Source organism: Balaenoptera borealis (genome assembly GCF_965194805.1).
Source record: "Balaenoptera borealis genome assembly, chromosome: 20".
Taxonomy (NCBI): Eukaryota; Metazoa; Chordata; class Mammalia; order Artiodactyla; family Balaenopteridae; genus Balaenoptera; species Balaenoptera borealis.
The window spans coordinates 26,003,399-26,022,621 of NC_138879.1; the positions used below are offsets into that span (position 1 = coordinate 26,003,399).

At 52.9% G+C, this 19,223-nt stretch overlaps 2 protein-coding genes across 4 annotated transcripts; one reads left to right on the forward strand and one right to left on the reverse strand.

The window, feature by feature from the left end:
* Window positions 1-5,196: 5,196 nt before the first annotated feature.
* PRR15L (proline rich 15 like) lies at window positions 5,197-10,266 on the forward strand. 2 transcript variants are annotated; one of them, XM_082372366.1, is made up of 2 exons: window positions 5,197-5,472; window positions 9,100-10,266. In XM_082372366.1, exon 2 carries the CDS (start codon window positions 9,129-9,131, stop codon window positions 9,429-9,431), a length of 303 nt encoding a protein of 100 aa, XP_082228492.1. In that variant the 5' UTR covers window positions 5,197-5,472; window positions 9,100-9,128; the 3' UTR covers window positions 9,432-10,266. The 2 variants fall into 2 exon arrangements, with proteins under 2 accessions (XP_082228492.1, XP_082228491.1); XM_082372365.1 differs by lacking the exon at window positions 5,197-5,472 and adding an exon at window positions 6,235-7,406.
* Window positions 10,267-12,360: 2,094 nt separating this feature from the next.
* On the reverse strand, window positions 12,361-19,217 carry PNPO (pyridoxamine 5'-phosphate oxidase). Of its 2 annotated transcripts, none has more exons than XM_082372340.1 (7): window positions 18,943-19,217; window positions 17,926-18,050; window positions 16,735-16,834; window positions 15,493-15,546; window positions 15,148-15,240; window positions 14,718-14,788; window positions 12,361-14,496 (listed from the first exon to the last, which is right to left on the reverse strand). In XM_082372340.1, exons 1-7 carry the CDS (start codon window positions 19,078-19,080, stop codon window positions 14,328-14,330), a joined length of 750 nt encoding a protein of 249 aa, XP_082228466.1. In that variant the 5' UTR covers window positions 19,081-19,217; the 3' UTR covers window positions 12,361-14,327. The 2 variants fall into 2 exon arrangements, with proteins under 2 accessions (XP_082228466.1, XP_082228465.1); XM_082372339.1 differs by having other exon boundaries at window positions 15,112-15,240.
* Window positions 19,218-19,223: the final 6 nt, after the last annotated feature.

The window sequence follows — 19,223 nt, forward strand, 5'->3', positions numbered from 1 at the left end:
TCTAGGTGGACATGAGTTTGGGGGACACTATTCAATCCAGTGCACTAGGGAAATGAAAATATATAAGACACAAAAATTACTACTTCAGTTCCATCATACTGGCAAATATTATAATGTCTGTGACCCAGGTTGTGTTCTCCAGAAGTAGGTGAAGTTTGGGGGGGCAAGATGCTTACTAGGGATCACTTCCTGTGAGAGGAACCAGACAGAAGTAGGATTGAGCAGTGGGAGAAATCCAACTGTAATGCGGGCCTGACAAAGCTTCAGTCAATTTGGTGGGGAGCTCTGGAGTGACTATTGCCCCTCCGACTGCCCTTCATGGGGGTGAAATGGCTGGTACTTATATCCCCAGATGCAGGCTGCCCCAGAAGGGCAGGCTCTTGGGAGAGGTGCTCTCTGCAGCTGCAGCAGGCCCTGAAAGAGCTGACAGCTGGAGGCCAACCTCCAAGGAAGGCAGCAAGCCCTTCCTCACGGGATGAGGGGAGTCTCACTGTCTACCACAGTCTGACAATACAGAGGTGGTCAAAATGAAGAGTGAGGCAGGCCAACAAATGCTCCCCCCGATCCGCAAGATGCCCACATCAAATCCCTGGAACCTGTGAGTATGACTTTATTTGGAAAAAGAGTCTTTGCAGATGTGATTAAGTAAGGATCATCCTGGATTATCTGGGTGGACCTTAACTATTCTCCCAAGTGTTCTTGTAAAAGACAGGCAGAGAGAGATTAGACACATGGAAGAGGAGAAAGTGATGTGAGGATGGAGGAGGAGACGGGAGTGATGCGGCCACAAGCCAAGGAATGCCTACCGCCACCAGAAGCAGGAGGAGGCAAGGAACGGACTGTCCCTGGAGCCTCGAGAGGGAAGATGACCCTGCTAACATCTTGGCCTTGGCCAGTGAAGCTGATTTTGGAATTCCAACCTCCAGAACTTGTGAGAGAATACGTTTCTGTTGTTTAAATCCATCAAGTTTGTGGTAGTTTGTTACATTAGCCACAGGGAACTAAAACAAAGAGTAATGGGAAAATTGCTGGTGGGGATGCAAGTTGGGGAACCCACTCAGAGGTTCTACCTTGGGGTGGCAGTGAGGATCGAGAGTTCTCACATGTAGAGCATTTGGAGCAGTCCCTGGAACACAGTCCCTGTGAATACTGGCTGCTCACATTCCCACTCCCCACTGAGGTCTCCCTGAAGGGCAGCAACGGCAACCCCTCCAATGGCAGCCTCGACACCCACCTCAGACCTGCCCCTGCCCACCTCCCGGCTGCGCCTGGTGTAGCTTCCAGAGGCCAGTCTTTGGCCTTGCCCCACTTATCCCCTCAGCCAGGCTGGCCACCCCCAGGATCTCCCATCTTCTGGCCTTCCAGAGGAGGCAGAGTGCTGAGGAGAATGGCAGCCCCTCTCTTCTCCCTGCTTTGGGAAATCAATATCCCTGGAGCCTAGATCTACTCCCTGGGCAGAGGTCAGTAAGAGAGGAATGATCTGTTGGGCCAGATTAGATCTATAATCCCATAGGGCCCGGTGGCTGCATGTCCCAACAGGCACCAAGGTCCTTGAGGCTCCCTTAGGTGTATTTTACTTGCTTTACTCAACAAGGACACCTTTCTGAAAACGTGCACATTGCATGTTTGTATTTGGAATATCATACTTGAACCTAGTTTTAGGAAGGTGCATTAAAAGGTGGAAAATTCGGGCTTCCCTGGTGGCGCAGTGGTTGGGAATCCGCCTGCCAATGCAGGGGACACGGGTCCGTGCCCCGGTCCGGGAAGATCCCACATGCCACGGAGCAGCTGGGCCCGTGAGCCACAACTACTGAGCCTGCGCGTCTGGAGCCTGTGCTCCACAACGGGAGAGGCCGCGACAGTGAGAGGCCCGCGTACCGCGATGAAGAGTGGCCCCCGCTCGCCGCAACTGGAGAAAGCCCTCGCACAGAAACGAAGACCCAACACAGCCAAAAATAAATAAATAAATAAATGTATATAAAAAAAAAAAAAGGTGGAGAATTCTAGAAAGCAATAAAGCGGCCTTGTGAGGGTGATCTGTTTAAGGGATATTCATAGTTTATAGCCTTATCTCAAACTCCCCTCCCAACCCTGCTCCTCCCAGAAACAAACCTACCAAAGGTCAGGGGTTGGGCCTGACTTCCCAGGCTGGTCCCTCCCAGGAAGGGGAGCTGGGGCGGGCCTCTACTCCTGCACCGGGCCCTGCTGGCATTCTTCGAAGGGCAGGCTACGTGGGTATCCACTGAATCCCACCCACTGGGGCGCATCCTCCAGACTGGAGCTGAGAGAACAGAATTCTGCCCTCCTGGGTCCCACACATCAGAAAGCCCTGAGTTTTGGAGCGGGGGCAGTGAGTGCTTCCAGAACAAGCCACTTCCTCCTACAGATGGAAATGCTGTCCTGGCCCTTGGTTACAGTCCTCCAGGCCAGTGCTCATCCCATCATCCTTCCAGTATCTTCCCAACACCTGAGTTAAGTTTTTAGCCTCTTCTGGTGTCTTCTGGACTGGACATCCACTCTCAAAAAGACTAGGCTTTCAGAGAAAGTGACAGATCTAGAAACCTTCTTGGGACGACTGTGTGTACCTCTCATGAGAGGCAGGAGAACCTTACAAAGTAATATCCTCAATTCACATAGACCCCAGGGGAACTGATAACGTATCAGCAAGCCTGGTGCAGCTGAAACCACAAGAAGTGAAATAAATGGGTTTTCTCTCACATTTACCTGCCCCAGGGAGAGTAGGACAAAGGCAAGTGGCTACATTAAGAATTTCTTAAAGACAATACTTCTGTATCTCATTTATATTTTTTTAATTTAAGTAATTAATTAATTTATTTTTGTCTGCGTTGGGTTTTCATTGCTGCGCACGGGCTTTTTCTAGTTGCGGTGAGAGGGGCTACTCTTTGTTGCGGTCCACGGGCTTCTCATTGCAGTGGCTTCTCTTGTTGCAGAACATGGGCTCTAGGCTCGCAGGCTTCAGTAGTTATGGCGCACAGGCTCAGTAGTTGTGGCGCATGGGCTTATTTGCTCCGCAGCATGTGGGATCTTCCCAGACCAGGGATCAAACCGGTGTCCCCTGCATTGGCAGGCGGATTCTTAACCACTGTGCCACCAGGGAAGTCCCTCTTATTTGTATTTTTTTTTTTTTAAACACTTCGGCAGTTTCTTTTTTTTTTTTTTAATTAGTTAATTAATTAATTTATTTTTGGCTGTGTTGGGTCTTCGTTTCTGTGCGAGGGCTTTTCTCTAGTGTGGCAAGCGGGGGCCACTCTTCATCGCCGTGCGCGGGCCTCTCACTATCGCGGGCTCTCTTGTTGGGAGCACAGGCTCCAGACACGCAGGCTCAGTAGTTGTGGCTCACGGGCCTAGTTGCTCCGCGGCATGTGGGATCTTCCCAGACCAGGGCTTGAACCCGTGTCCCCTGCATTGGCAGGCAGATTCTCAACCACTGCGCCACCAGGGAAGCCCCTCTTATTTGTATTTTAAAGTTTGCATTAAGTACCTGCTATGTATCAGGTCAGTATCAGTGATAGATAACTCTGGGCTCAAGGAGCTAACATTCTATAAGGGAGGCAAATACATGACTAGATCATTACAATACTATACACGTGGACTTCCCTGCTGGTGCAGTGGTTAAGAATCCACCTGCCAATGCAGGGGACACAGGATCGAGCCCTGGTCCGGGAAGATCCCACGTGCCGCAGAGCAACTCAGCCCGTGTGCCACAACTACTGAGCCTGCACTCCAGAACCCGTGAGCCACAACTACTGAGCCCGCATGCCTAGAGCCTGTGCTCCACAGCAAGAGAGGCCACCGCAATGAGGGGTCCGCGCACCTCAATGAAGAGTAGCCCCAGCTCACCGCAACTAGTAAAAGCCCGCAAGCAACAACGAAGACCCAAAGCAGCCCAAAATAAATAAATGAATAAATAAATTAAAAAATAATACTATATATGTATATATGTGTGAGTGTGTATACACATTTAATCAATCGTGGTATATAGCATGTTAAATAGAAGCATGTGAGTAAGCCCTGTTGGAACAAGAAAATTCCTGGTGGAGCAGGGGGCATAATAATTAATTTAGGCCCTGAGGGATGAATAGGAGTTTGTCTTGGTTTACTCAGGGGGTGGAGAGGCCATTCCTAATCTCGTCCTGTTAGGCAGCTTCTGCACCCAGGAAGGTAGGCAGAGAAAGACCTCATGTGCACATTCAGGGAGTGTTGGGAGAGGAGGCTGCAGAGGCCCCTTCCTAGGAGGGCCAGGCCAAGTCTTTTCCACTATGGGCCGTGGGGAGCCTTTGAAGGACTGTCTGCCTGAGGCCTAGGGGCACAAGGGGATATTTAGGATGGAGGCAAACACGAACTGAAGAGGCCATGAGAAGCGGAACCCAGTAGATGCAGGGTTGGAGATGGTAGGGCAGGTCTGAGAGTTGGTTAATTAGAATGTAGAATGTAACCTGGAGGGAGATCCAGGGATAGGGGGAATCGTATGCCTTTTCTCTACCCAGTGCCTCGCTCTGAGCCTGGAACGGGACGCAGTGCATGGAGGAAGGTAGGATCTCAAGGTCTTTGAAGCCTACTTCTAAGCGAGGGAGGAGGGGATGAGGATGCCTGAGGCTGGGGTGGGTCTGGAGAACCTGGCCTAAGGAGGGGCTGGTACCGCCCAACCCCACCTCCAGGGAGATCTGGAGGAAGGCCCTTCAGGTCAGGAGGCAGCCACAGCCCCCCAGCCAGCACCTGCCTAAGGCTTGGGGTGGGAGCGGACAGCCTGGGAGGAGAGCCTGGGAACCGGTCTGCCAACCAGTTTAACCAGGGACTGGTTTCGACTCCGGAGTTCAAAGGAGCTGGGTGCACCCCGTCCCTCCCAGCCAATGCGAGCAGCGGCCCTTAACCCTTCCCCAACTGTGCCCGGGGCGATGTCCAGGCGGCAGTTCATTCCGGGGAAGGGTCTGGTCTCTTTGGGGCATGAAATGGGTGGGGGTGACCTTGCTTATGGCTGGGGGGTGCCACCAGGCACCTGAGAGTGGGGAAACTGAGGAGAGAGGCTCCCGTGTTCTCCCCACCTCAGACTTCTCTCAGGATTGCCTCCTCCTGGCTGGGCGGTCCCTGGAGGACCCTGGCTTCTGGGTGGGTGCGGGGGGTGGGGGGTGTTGCTGGGGTTGGATTTCTGGGGTGATGAATATTCATCAGCCAAGCCAGCCTCTGCTTCTGTTTACTTAGCCGGGAAGGGCTGGGTTTCAGGTTCACCTTGACTCCTGGAGCTGCAGCGCCCAGCAGGTACCCGCTCCTGCACCTGTTTCTCTCTCACCTGCCGCACAGCTGCCTCTACTCAGCTCTCCTGGCCTGAGCCTTGCCTGGCGTGGCACCCCAGAGGCACCCCTACCTCCCTCAGTCTGCCTCGGGGCAGCTCCTCCACTCAGCTCCTTCTCTAGGGAAGCTCTCGCCTCCAGCCCGGAGCAGTCGGGATCACAGGTACAGGCAGAGGGTGGGCAGGAGGGGAAACCAAGGCACAGACCTCTGTCAGGGGACCCAGTTCTGCCTCCACAGCTGACAAGCCCAGCTGGGAGGGGGACCCAGGCACGCAGGCCCCCATCTCTCGCTAGGTGGGCAGGCAGAACTCCACTCATCCCACTGGCTTCTTGGAGTCAATCCAGGCCTCCAAGAGAGCTCCTTCTGGGAAAGTTTAACTCCAGAGCAGTGCTCTGTTAACTCTTGCTGAGCTGGAGCCTACCATCTCCTACCCCCCAGCCTGGAGGATGTTTCTGGCTGGCCGGTAGGACCATCTCCCTGTCCTATCCAGGGTCCCCCAGTCTCACGCAGAGTGAAGGAGTACCACAGGGGTCCTGCAGAGAGATGGGGGATGGGGGTTCTGAGTTTTGTCTTGCAACATGGATGCTGACTTGCTCCCTCAATCCCCCTCCACCCTTCCACCTTCACCCCTGTCAATGGTTAACTTGTCCCAGCTGAGAAGGAGCCTAGCCCAGTCTGGGCAAGGCCCTTAGGGGAGCTCACAGAACCCAGCTGGCATGGTGGGGGCTGTCCTGGGGTGCCTAATGCATGCCAGGGTGCTGACCACCATAGGCAGGGAGTGGCAGGCTGTCCCGTGAGGCCCTTTGTGGGTTCCCAAGCTGTGCAAACAGCAGAGGTGTAGCTTACAGCTTCAGGGCTGATTTCTATCATCCCATGGGTGGCAAGGCCCCGGGGCAAGGGTCCTGCCCAAGCAGACGTGTCACCAAATGCTGCTTCTGCTCAAAATCCCAAGTACCTTCCCTCCGCCCATGCCCCCCTAGCCTCCTGTGACTAGGCATGGACATGTGGCTGTAGGCATCTGGCTCTTTGCAACTTTGGATACCTGGGAAGTTTGGCTATTGTGTCACTTTTTTTTTTTCTAAAGCAAATCAGATTTTACACTACTTTGGGGTAGCTCACTATTTAAAAGAATCTTATAGCCAGGTTATCTTGTAAAACAAAGAATAGTCTACTAATTTATCTGTTCTGCAAGTTCAGATTTCCATAGGTCAGGCTTGCCTAGAGGGCCAAACACCTGCTTACTGGTGCATGCATGTCTTCCTGGACAGAAGGGACAGCAAGGCGTAGCAAAAAGCATCTTGGAGAGACCAGAGTTCAAGGCCAGGAGACAAGGGCACCAGTGCCTTGGTGCCGTGGTAGAGGCTCCAGGGCAGGGTCCGAGGGCTATTCTGACCTCTCTCTGTGGTTTTCTGACAAGTTCCTTGTGATCTGTCGCTCCCTTTACGCCAAGGAGAGTTAAGCCCTGTGGATGCCAAGTCCAAATACCTGTTAAAGTGGGTATATTTTAACTGGCACAAGCAGAGGCCACTTCCTCTCATGGAGCTAGGCAGTTTGGTGGTTACTGTCGGTTCAGGAGCTGGATCCTCCACTCCCCACGTTCCTTGGCAGTGGGAGGTGGTGGGGCTGTGTACTTTGCCCCGGACCAGGTGGTGACTGGGGCACCCACAGGCCAAGCAAGCGCCCTGTCCCTCCTTCCCAGCCCTCCCCACAACTCCTTCCAGAAACCCATTCTGGCACACCAAGTTCTGTGCAAGGCTGTGCTCAGCCCAGGTGGGGCAGACTGCCAAAGCAAAGCTCTCAGGCTGTCCCCTTGGTGCGCTCACCTCTCCAGGGTGCCCTGAAGGTATTTATCTGACTACTCACCCCTCCTTCACTTTCTAACTGGGAGCTGCACTAGATTTCCCTGGGATTCTCTTGCTACTTGAGCTCAGCTTGAGGGACAGAGCTGACAAAGTGGGATCTGCTTCCTGGACAGAGAGGTGGGAAGCAATCCACTGGGCATCTGCTTTGGGCAAGGGGATGGGTATACGGAGGGCCAGGGGATGACCGCAACAAGGGGGCCATGGAGGCAGGCACGCAATTCATTCCAAGCCGAGGTCAGTATCCTGCTTTCATTTTTTCTGAATTTGATATGCTCCCCCTCTAAAGGAAATCCAGACTCATTATGGAAAATCTGGGAATCAAAAATTGGAGAGGAGAAAACATCCCCTATTCCTTCTACATAAAGAAAACCAATATTAATCATTTGTCATATTTCTTTCTGGTCTTTTTAGAAAATGTAAATGTAGTTAAGACCATCAGGGTTTGTTTTTTTTTTTTATCATCAGGGTTTTTTTGTTTGTTTGTTTTTTGGTTTTTTTGGCCACGCCGCACGGCTTGCGGGATCTTAGTTCCCCAACCAGGGACTGAACCCAGGCCCTCGGGCCCTCAGCAGTGAAACCGTGGGGTCCTAACCACTGGACCGCCAGGGAATTCCCAAGACCATCAGTTTGTAAAAGGAGGTGACACGTTTGCCTGGGCTTAGGCCGGCTGACCACCTAGCTTTCTGTACTGTGTACTTTGGCTATCGCACCCTCCTCCTCAGGACTTTCACAGCCCACGCCATGGAGTCCTGAGAACAAGACCACCAACCCCTCCAGGCCCAGAGATGTCTCCATTTCTCATTGCTCTGCCTGCTTTTTCATTGATCTTAATTCCTCCAGCCTACGCTCTCTTCTTCTTGTGCTGTCCAGGCAACTTCATCTGCCAGAAGTTCCACTAGCTCAGGCGGCAACTTTGTGGAAATTAGTAAAAGGCTAGGCCACAGCTGTGTCACGACACATTATGTTGTCAGGGGAGAAGGCTGGATTTCAACCCCCTTGCCCCATCTCTGGTGGGGCATCCTTAGGGAGGGTCCAGCCTGTGAAGACCAGATCCCACATGTACCTCTTGGCCGCACCAAACTTCCTTCCAAATGTTCAGGTCCCCTTCAAACCCCTGTCCTTGTGGAAGCCGTATGGGGAAGGGGAGCCACCCCTCAATAATTATCACATTAGCATAAATTTTATTGAATACTTTGCAAAGCATGTCTACCTCATGGGCAGGGATTAACGTTAGAGCTAAATGTTAGGGCTGAAAGGGACGGGTGAGGACGCCGAGGTCCAGAGAAGTCACTTGCCAGAGGTCACGAGGCTGGAACAGTCCTCGGGACTTCCCGCTCCCAGCCTGACATTTCTCCCCCTTAGAAAAACCCCGGCTGCTCATTTAGTCGTGGTGGTGACCACTGGGAAGTCCAAATTACTCTGAACATCACAAATCCTATTTAATCTTGTAATGAATTCCAAGTAAAATGCACAGGGTGTTTCTGTCCGTCTGATACCAGCTGACCATCTGTCCATTCCTGGCAGCAGGGCCTGGCGGTATAGCAGGAAGAGCATGGGAATGTGGCAAAGGCCTTGTTGCTGTGTGACTGGGCGAGCTGTTCCCCTTCCTGCAGCCCCAAGGGGCCTGGAGTGTCAAAGCTGCTTGGCAGTGGTGTTTGCTTGTCCCCTTGTCCCCTCCGCCTGGCTCAGATGGCTTCCCCATGGATGTCTTCTTGGCCACCCCTTCCCCAGACCCCTCTCTCTCCTGATATACCCCAAAAGTATTGCATCACCTACCTGAATCCTGGGTTCATTTGGCCCCAGGCTTCAATTCTTTCAAGCCCAGGCTATGAAAAGAGCCCACGTTTGGGAGACTAGAAAGGGCTGCTCCGAGGCCCCCGCCCCTTCTCCCCACTGACCCCTTTCTCTACACCCCCTGCTCCTGCAGAAAGCCCCACCCTCGGGTCTGAGAGCACCATGACCGAAGTTGGTTGGTGGAAGCTGACCTTCCTCCGGAAAAAGAAATCCACTCCCAAGGTGCTGTATGAGATCCCTGACACCTACACCCAAACCGAGGGCGGCGCAGAGCCCCCAAGGCCTGATGGCGGGGGCCCCAACAGCAACTTTAACACCCGCCTGGAGAAGATTGTGGACAAGAACACGAAGGGCAAGCACGTCAAAGTCTCCAATTCGGGCCGCTTCAAGGAGAAGAAAAAAGTCCGAGCCACGCTAGCAGAGAACCCCAACCTCTTTGATGACAGGGAGGGCAAAGGACAGTGAAGGGGACCAAGGAGGATGCTAGTACCTCCCCACTCCCTGCCATCAGCTGGATCTGAGACAGGAGCTCGCCACGCTGGCCTCTTTGGCCACAGCTGAAGCCTCGGGGGCAGTTGATGCCTGCTGGCAGGAAACGTCTGGTTTTAGGTTTGTATTTATGTGCTCCAGCTTTCTGGAAGGCCTGAGAGATCCCAGGTCCTCCCGCCCTCCCCCACCACACACAAAGGCACTCCAGTTCAAGGATGAAAAGTCCCACTCAGGAAGGACAGCCCTCCTCGAAGAGGTGGAAGCACCAGCAGGGAGGTGGGCGTGGAAGGAATGGAACAGGGAGCTGGACAGACCTCACCCGCTCCTGGGGCACAGGGTCAAGGGTGAGTCTGAATTGCTGCTCCCTCTACTTTCTCTACCTGTGATTATTCTCTGGATCCATTCTGAGAGTGCATTTTCCAGAAGCCACGTGATGCGGGGTGGCTTCCTGGAGCTGAGGCAGAGATGCTGAACTTGAGCTCACCTCCTAACTCAGGTGGGAAACTTCCTGGAACTTTGCTCCCAGGTGTGCGGGGGGGAGGGCAACCACGGCACTCCCCAGGGGGTGCTGCAGAAGGCCAGATTAGGGACCCCGTGGGTTCCTGCACATACCCTCAAAGGAAAGCTGCACTGCCCCGCGGGTCCAAACTCAGAAACGGCGTGGGAGGCTCTGACAGGAGCCCTCCTCCCCCTACTAGTATTTAAGATGGATCAGCCTCAGAGATGAGTCCTGCAGCCTTGAACTTTGTTTAAAAAAAATCATCGTAGGTTTCTTTTTGTAATAAACAATGCTGCAAAAGCAGAGAACCTATTTATGCTCTCGTCTTGCATGTACTGAGATGCTGTTTTTCATGCCTTTATTCTTTTTTACTTTGTGTTCAAACTATTCCTTTCAAGCACCAGGAAGTGTCCCCAGGTGTAAAAATGTAATACCTGGGTCACTAACTTCACCACCAAGCCATCTTTAGCATCTGGAGATGAAGAGAGTGAAGGAGGGAGCTGGTTACACCTCAGCAAGAGAGGCTGTCAGGGGCTCCAAGAGAATGCAGTAGAACTTTGGTGACCAATCCCAAAATCTCAGTGGTTTGGTTTGGGATCCAGATTCAAATTCTAGTTCCCCCCTTAGTAGCTGTGTGATTTGGGGGAACATTAAAAAAAAAAAAAAAGCAGCAACAGCAACAACAAAAAACACCTCCTCTGAGCCTCAGTTTCCTCTTCTGTAAAACGGACTGTAATAATACCTATTTCACAGGGGGTGGTCAGTATTAAGTGGCCCGTAAGTAGTCCTATAGTAGGTGCCCAGTGAATATCGGTTTCCTTCCCCTTCCTTTATGAAGGAACTCCACCATAGCCCACAGCTACCGTTTAAGGACATGGAGAGAGCTTACTCCCTATGCTGTTAGGTCCAGACCCAGGAGCCGAGCACTGGAAAAAATTGGCCGAATCTCTGGAGCTCATGGTGGGAACAGAGAGAGACCAAGGTGACAACTAAACAATGTGATTCTGTGGCTTCCAGGTCAACTCCTCGCAGGCTACTGGGCCACCCCAGGGAGGTTACTCAGGAAATTTACCAAAACAAACAGACCTGTACAAGGGTGCCTTTGTTAGGTGGCCTCACCCAGGCCAGAGGGAGCTCTGAGGATGAGTGTGGGAGACCAGGGGCCGGAGGGAGGGAAGGCGGGCTCAGGTGTGCCGCCTTCCCCAAAGCCTCTTCCCCATCCCTCCCCACCACATGGAACTTTCTAGGGTCCCATCAATCACTCAGTCCATAAAGCCTCCCATGGAGGAGCTGACTTTCCCAGGGCTGCAGCTCTGCCTAGGGTTAGCAGCTGACACTCACAGAGGGCTTCTAACAGGCCAGGCCCTGTGACAAGTCCTCCACGAGGGTCCTCCTTTAACTCTCTCATCACAGGTGCTGTCATTATCGCTGTTTTCCAGTTTTCCAGGTGCATTAGCTGAGGTTTAGAGAGGTCAAGTCACTAGCCCTAGGTCAGGGCTTGCAGTGGCTGAGCTGGGACGGAGGCCAGAGCTGTGCACATGACTGCTGCACCACACAGCCCCTTCCACACTTGATTTTTATCTGCTCAGGGAAGGGAAACTGAGGCTCAGAACAAGGAAAGGAACACAGTCACCTTCTGCAGAAGGGGAGGTGGGGTTATGCCTGGGCCTCGGGATCCTGGAAGGCGAGCACCATCCGATGGGGCTGCCCAGACTCTGGAACCAGTGAGGGAAAGTCAACCGACTTCAAGGGTGAGTGTCCCCTGTGACCCCAGACCATAGGGACCTGCCACTTCAGCCATCCTGAGGTTCCCTGAGGCAAGGGGGGGTGAGGTTGGGCCCTGGGCCACTGACCCGTGGTTCTATCTCATGCTGGCAACGCATGCACCACCACCCCTCTTAGGTGAGAGAGTCTGCAGGCCCCCCTGCCCCATGCTTACCACCCCACTCCACGGCCCAAAGTGATGTCCGCGTAATCTTCCAGGGAAACTCCACATATATCCCTAAGCTGGGGGATGGATGAATGGGGGTGGGGGGAGGTACTAAAAGCCAAAGGGAGATCTGGCTGCCCAGGGAGTCGGAGCCAAGGCGGCTGCAAGTTTTCACGAGGCCAGAGGAGGAAGCGAGGGTGCAAATATGTGCGGGAGCTGGGAGAGGCTATGGGTTATCGACCACAGTTTCACTGGGACAAGACCCAGGCGTGGAAAGGGGGAAAGGGGGAGGCAGGGAGGGCCGACCAGAACTGGCCTGCGCCGCCCAGGAGGGGCCAACCCTGGGCTTCGGGCTCCCCCTGCTGGACGCCCAACCTCCCGGAGGGGAGAAGCCAGTTGGGAGGAGTTGTTTAATTCCCCAACTCCCCTCAGTCCTGGGGGGCGGGGACGAGACCGGGCTAGATTGAACATTAATATCATGCTGACGAGCTTTTATTATAGACTTGGCACAGTGACTGTCAGACAGAGGAGAGGAAAGGAACAGCTGAGACCAGGCCCAAAGCAGGGGGGATACACAGCCCCCAACAATGCAAACAGGACACGGTAGGGAAGGGCACCCCAGCACCCTCTCCTGCAGGTGGCCACAGGATTACTGTTGTGCCTTCCTGCACCCAGGCTTAAGGGGGGCCAACACCCAGAGGGCCGCCCTTGGAGGAGGCAGTCAGTAACAGACACGGAAGCACACGCCCATGCAGTGGAATGAAGCAGTTTACAGGGTGGCAAGCTCAAGGCCAATGTGTACAAATAGTTCTCTGATCCTGGCTTAGTCACAGCAAACATTTGCCCAGCCTGGCTCCTCTCCGCAGCCTGTAGGCCACTCATTCAGGTTGTCCCTGGTCACCAGACTTGGGCTCGAGGAAAGCCAATACTACAGCTCAGCACAGGCCTCAGCCAAGGGTGACTGAAGAATCCAATTGTGAGGGCGGGAGGCAGTTGGTTTAGAAGTTGAGGCTGGTGCATTGGGTCACCTGGGGGTGCGGGTGGTCTTGTTGAAAGCTGAGTGAGATTCAGTGGGTCTGGGCTGGGCTCCCAGGTGATGCTGATGCTGCTGGCCTGTGGACCACACTGCAAGTAGCAAGCATCTACTACCGGGGGGTCTCAACCTCGGCTGCACAGAATTCCCCGAGGACCTTTTAAACTTCCCCAAGTCTGGGCTGCACTCACACTGGTCAAATCATCTCTGAGGGTGGGACCGGGCACCACGGTTTTTAAAGCTCCTCGGTAATTCCAGTGAGGATGAAAACCAGTGATCTAGGAGTCATCATCAGGTGTGTGGGGGGGTGGTGGTAAAAGGATGTGTGAATGTCAGAAAAGTATAATCTCTGTTATTTAATTTTATACCTGGAAAGTAAAATACATATAAATGTATGTATATATGTATTTCACATACATATAGTTTTTATAACCAAATATGGAAAGTAAAGCTTGATGAAAAGCTTCCTGAAACATAGGTACCAGCACGAGTTCCTTCTACAAAACTCCTGTCTGACAGTGACAGAGCACTCATTACCTAACCTACACCCTCCTAGGCAGCCCCAATTGTTTGAAATCTCTTCCCATATTGAGATGAAATCTATTTCCGTGCAGCTTCCACCTATGGGTCCTTTGGAGCTACAGAGAATAAATTTAGTCTCTTTTCCACATTGCTGTGCTTCGGATAATGGAAGGCAGCTATCAGTTGGGTAAGTGGTATAAAAATATCCTATGAGTAAATGAGTTAGTTAAGGTTCTTTTCGTTGCAAGCAACACAAATAGATAATGGCTAGTCTAAGCAGAAAAAAAAAAATTTTTTTTTTTTAAAGAGATAATGGGTTTTCTGAGGTAGGAGGAGGAATTGCACAACCCAGACACGGGAAGGAGGGATCCAGGGACTGCTGAGGGAGCTGCAAGAGCAGCAACCAGAGGCTGTTGCTTCTAGGCGGCCATTATTGACTTGGCTACAAACACTCCTATGCTCTGAGTCCCTCCGTTTCAAATTTCAAATTGGTGACAAGAAAAACCAATTGGCTAGATTGGCTCAGGTGCTTCTGCTGGGACCAATGGGCTTTGGCCGGTATGACTGTCACGTGATAACAGACAAGGCTGCTGTGGGCCCACCCCCTGTCACCAGAAAAGGGAATCACACCAGATGCTACCCCTAGAGGGAGCTATTCCAATAAATCATAGTTAAGGTCAAGAATAATTATGGGATTATTTTACATTTGTGATTGTCCATGCCACTGTTAGACTCCACTAGACCAGCTGACTACAGAGAACTCTCTGAAGGGCCCTGAATATAAGAGGTGGGAAGGGAAATGCGTTGAGTTTAGAAGGGCCTGGCTCCTGATCCCATACCCTCTCTCAGCACGGATCCCAGCTCCAGTCAGCGCCAGCAGATTGGGAGTCAGGGTGCAAGTCTCTCATAGAGCCAGTCTTCCTCCCCTCGGTGGGTCATGGGCCCCAAGGGGGAGTCTCCTGTCGGTAGGCCCCGTCGAAAGGCGATCCGGTCATGCAGGCGGTTGGTTTGGCCTTGCCAGAACTCCATTACTTGGGGGTACAGGATGTAGCCACCCCTACAAGGAGAAGCAGAGGCTTCGATGCTCTGTGCGTTTTTCCAGCCAGGCAACCCCACCACCCTCCGCGCCATCCCAGCGCCCCGTGAAGGGAGTTGCTGGCGTACATCAAACAAGGGTTGCCGGGAAGGAGTAGATCTGTACTTCCATGGACAGGGTGGCTTTAAGTAAGCACGAGGGTCCCAGTGTCCCTTTCTAGACGACCACCAGGTATCACTCACCAGTATTTTGGCTTCGGCACCTCTTGTTCCTGGTAGAGTTGCTCCAGTTCCTCATTTTTCTTTCTCAGATACTGTCCAGGGGAAGGAGATGGAGGAAGGGCCAGACCCAGTCAGTGATTCATTTAATCACCACTTACTGAGCATGTGCTCTGTGCCAGGTGCTGAGGACACTGGTGAGCAAGGCCGGCCGGCCTCTGTCCTCTAGGGGCACAGTCCAACGGGAGGGTCAGACAGATACAGGAGGCCTGTTCCCTGCTCTCCAAATCCACGTCCCCCAGGGAGACCATCCATTTCACTTTGCTGGAGAGAGAGGGCCCTGGCATCCCCTGGGGACAGCCTCTGGGGCTGAGCCAAAGCACTACCACCCAGAGGACTAAGGAGAAGCCCCATTCACCTCCCGATCGGGGATCACGGAACTCTGGTGACTGACCACAGCCCCAATCTGGCTGCTCTTGGGGCGGGAGTGGAAGTAGCACTCGGCCTCCTCCTCGGGCAGCTTCTTCACGGGACCCTCCACTCGCACCTGCACAGGGATGGTCCTGGTTAGACGGCATTCAATGCCACCTGCCCCCCCAACCAGTACAGGCCCCAGTCCTCTCTGTTCTTCTCTTTATCCGCTGCCCTGTCACGCCTGACTCCAGCTAGCCCAGCTAAGTAAGAGCCGTTTGAAAGGCAGGATGTTTGCCCAGCCTGGGGACCCTCACCAGGTTCATTCATAAACTCAGGCCCTTCCCACCCCTGCCCACCCCAGGTTGTCCCAGGAATGCACACTCACCTGACGGTTTAGGGGCTCCCAGTAGAAGACAAGGGCAGCAAAGGGATTAGAGTCCTGGAAATGAAACAGAATCCACAGTCATCAGGACAGGAGTGAGGATGCCTCCAGCATGGGGGGAAGGCAGGGAGTCTGCATCGCGCAGGTCCACTGCAGATGCGTTTACTGTAACGTCTCTTTTTTTTAAAAATAAATTTATTTTATTATTTATTTATTTATTTTTGGCTGCGTTGGGTCTTTGTTGCTGTGCACGGGCTTTCTCTAGTTGCAGCGAGTGGGGGCTACTCTTGTGGTGCGCGGGCTTCTCGTTGCAGTGGTTTCACTTGTTGCTTCACGGGCTTCAGTAGTTGTGGCACGTGGGCTCATTAGTTGTGGCTCGCAGGCTCTAGAGCACAGGCTCAGTAGTTGTGGCACATGGGCTTAGTTGCTCAGCCGCATGTGGGATCTTCCCGGACCAGGGCTCGAACCCGTGTCCTCCGCATTGGCAGGCGGATTCTTAACCACTCCGCCACCAGGGAAGTCCTGTAACGTCTCATTTTTAAATCCTCAAAGGTAGGCCTACTTTTACAGGTGTGGAGACAGGCTCAGAGAGGTTAAGTAACGTGCCCAGGTTCACATGGTAAATGGGCCAGATGGACTCCAAAGTGAGGCTTGCCATTTCTCTCACCCATAGATTTGCAAATCCTCAGAAATGTATGTTTGGCTGCACTGGACTCAGGGAAGGGTACTCATTTTGGATTCATGAATTGAATGCATACGAAGTGCCAACTCTGTGCTCAACACCAGGAGAGGTGCTGGGGGTATAACAGAGATACCACAGATGCAGCCTCTGACCCCAAGGAGCTTACGGTTTAGCAGAGGACACAAACATTAATCACATAATCCCATAAATACATGCATGGTTAGAAACTAAAAAAATGGCAGAAAGGAAAGTTTCAAGTTATAATGACTGCAAACAGTGCAAGGGGCTGACTCGGCCTGGGAGTCCAGAAGGCTTTCCTGAGGAGGTAACATGGGGGCTGGACCCAAAGGAACAGGCGCTACTCAGGTAAACATGGGGAGGTAGGGGTGCCTACAGAGGGCACTCATCCACGGCAGAGAGAAGGGCAAGTGCAAAGGCCCGCAGGCGGGATGGTGCCTGAGCACAGCCGGCAAGTGGGTTGGGGCAGCTATGGTGTGAGAAGGTGACCAATGAGCCAGGGCTGGACCCTGCAGGCCCAGGAAGGATTTACCGTGAACCCTCACCAGCTCTTGTCCCTTTCGACTCTCGAAGTTAGTGAAGAAGCGGAAGCCGTCCTTGCCAAAGCCCTTCAGCAGCACCATGCGGGCGGACGGTTTCCCATCTCTGCGGCAAAGAGCAGAGCACTGTGGTCAGAGCCCCTCCCCACAGGATGTCTGAGCACCCCTACACGTGTACCCCCTGATTCCGCATTGTCTGTGCACTCAGGCTGCCCATTCCCGCTTGCCCATGGGAATTTGTCCTGGAGGTGCAGTATGACACCACTGCCTAGGGCTCTGTAATGGACTGAACTGGGTTCCCCTAAAATTCAGTTTTGAAGCCCTAACCCACAATGTGACTATATTTGCAGGTAGGGCCTTTAGGGAGATAATTAAGGTTAAATGAGGCCGTAAGAGTGGGACTCTAATCTAGTAGGACTGGTGTCCTTATAAGAAGAGGAAGAGACACCAGAGACCTCTCTCCCTGCACACACAAAGGGAAGGCCATGTGAGGACACAGCAAAAAAGGTGTCCATCTGTAAGCCAGGAAGAGAGGCCTCACTAGAGACCAACTCTGACAGCACCTTGACCTTGGACTTCTAGCCTCCGGAACTGTGAGAAAATAAATCTCTGTTGTTTAAGCCCCCCCAGTCTGTGGTACTCTGTTATGGTGGCCCAAGCAAACTAGCTCTGGGGGATATCTGTGGGCACAGTACAAGAGCCCTGCCTTCAAGGCCTTATGCTTTAGTGAGCAGGGGACAAGCAGAGTTGAATAAGAGGCTAATATAAGAGATGTCTCAAGGGGTTTATGACTGATTGTCAAATGAATGACACAAACAAGCACTGTGCTAGATTTCAAGAGAGGAAGAGGGCTTTATGGAGAGGTTCCAGGAGATCTGCCTCTCAAAGAGCAGATGGGAACTGGGGAGACCGGGAGATGCGGGAGACAAAGTTGTGTGTATTGGGGGGTGGGTGCATCAAGGGCAGAGATGAATGAGGCACTACATTTTATCATTGGAATGGAATTGAGTAAAGTCTAATCTTTGGTTTAGAGGTAAGGACACTGAGGTCCAGAGAGGACAAGTTACTTGCCTGAGGCCACACAGCATGTTAATAACACAACTAGAATCATAAAGTTGTCATCCATCAAACTGAGAGCTTCCCAAGTTTCCTACTTCATCTGTACCCACCTTCAGAAGGGCCCACAGCTATGCCTACCTGGTACAGGTAGCAAGACACATGGCATTGGCTTCCCCTATGTCAGGACACTGGACAGCCTCCTCAAACCAGGCAGCAAACTGCTTCATGGGGTTCAGGGAGGTCAGCTGAGTCTCCTCAAACGCCTGGGAAGGGAGAGTTTTATTTCACTTAACAAACACATGTAGTGCATACTGTGTACACGGCTCTGTTCTAGGCACTTTTCAAATATTAACTCATTTAGTCCTCATAACAACTATCTCGTAACAAAAAACACGAAAAGGTGAATAGGTCCCACGCCTACTGATGGACAAATCAGGGTTTCATGTCATGGGTGTCAAACCTATCACCTGGGGAGCCTAAAAAAAAAAGACAGATTCCTGGGCTCCACCCTGTAAATTCTCATTCAGTAGGTCTGAGGTTTAATGAAAACTTGCATGTTTAACATGCATTTCTGGAAATGCTCACATGCAACCAGATTTGGTAACCAGGCCCTGGGCCCCAATTCCAAAATAATTCTCTTGGTTTCTCTCCTGAGGAGGGAAAAGGCAGTAAGAGCCAGGAGCTTTCTCCTCCCCTCCCGTGTAAAATAGTCCTCCTGCCCCACGTGTTACTTCTTTATCAAACATTTATAAGCTAATTATCACTGTTCTAGGCACTTTTCAAATATCAAAGTCCATAATATCCCCGTGAGGTCAGTACTATCACTTCACAGGTGAGGAAACTGAGGCCCAGGGAGGTGAGTAAACCGCCCAAGGGGTGCGCGGAGCGACCTACAGGATTTCATCCAGGCAGACCCCCGAGTGCGCGCCCTGAGCCCCTATGACAAGCTGCCTCTGGAGTCCACCTTCATCCTCGTTTCCCCAGAACACCTTCCCCCTTGATTGTCTTTGAACCCCCTTCTGCCACGGAGGTGACCCCGAGCCCCAAGGGGTGGACCAGAAACCCCAGGTGATCCCTCCCATTCCCCTCCGCCCCGGAGATGACTCGGATCCCCTGTGCCCGCGCCCCTGCGGAGGCCCTGCGGGGCGGCGGCACCTCTCGGTCCCCGCGGTAACCCTTGCGCATCGGTCCCAGGTCCATGACAGCACCGCGACTGCACAGGTGGCGGAGGCAGCGGGGCCACTCGGCGGGTCGCCCGAACGTCACGATGACGCCCCGCAGCCCGAACGTCATGGGGCCGCAGGCCACGTGACCCAGCGTCGCTCCGCGCTGGGTTCCGTTGGGTTCGGAACCAGTTTCTTAGCTCGGGAATCTACGCCGGCGAGGAAGAATTTGCCAGTTGCCGAGCCAGGCCCACAGGCCCCAAGTCCTCCAAG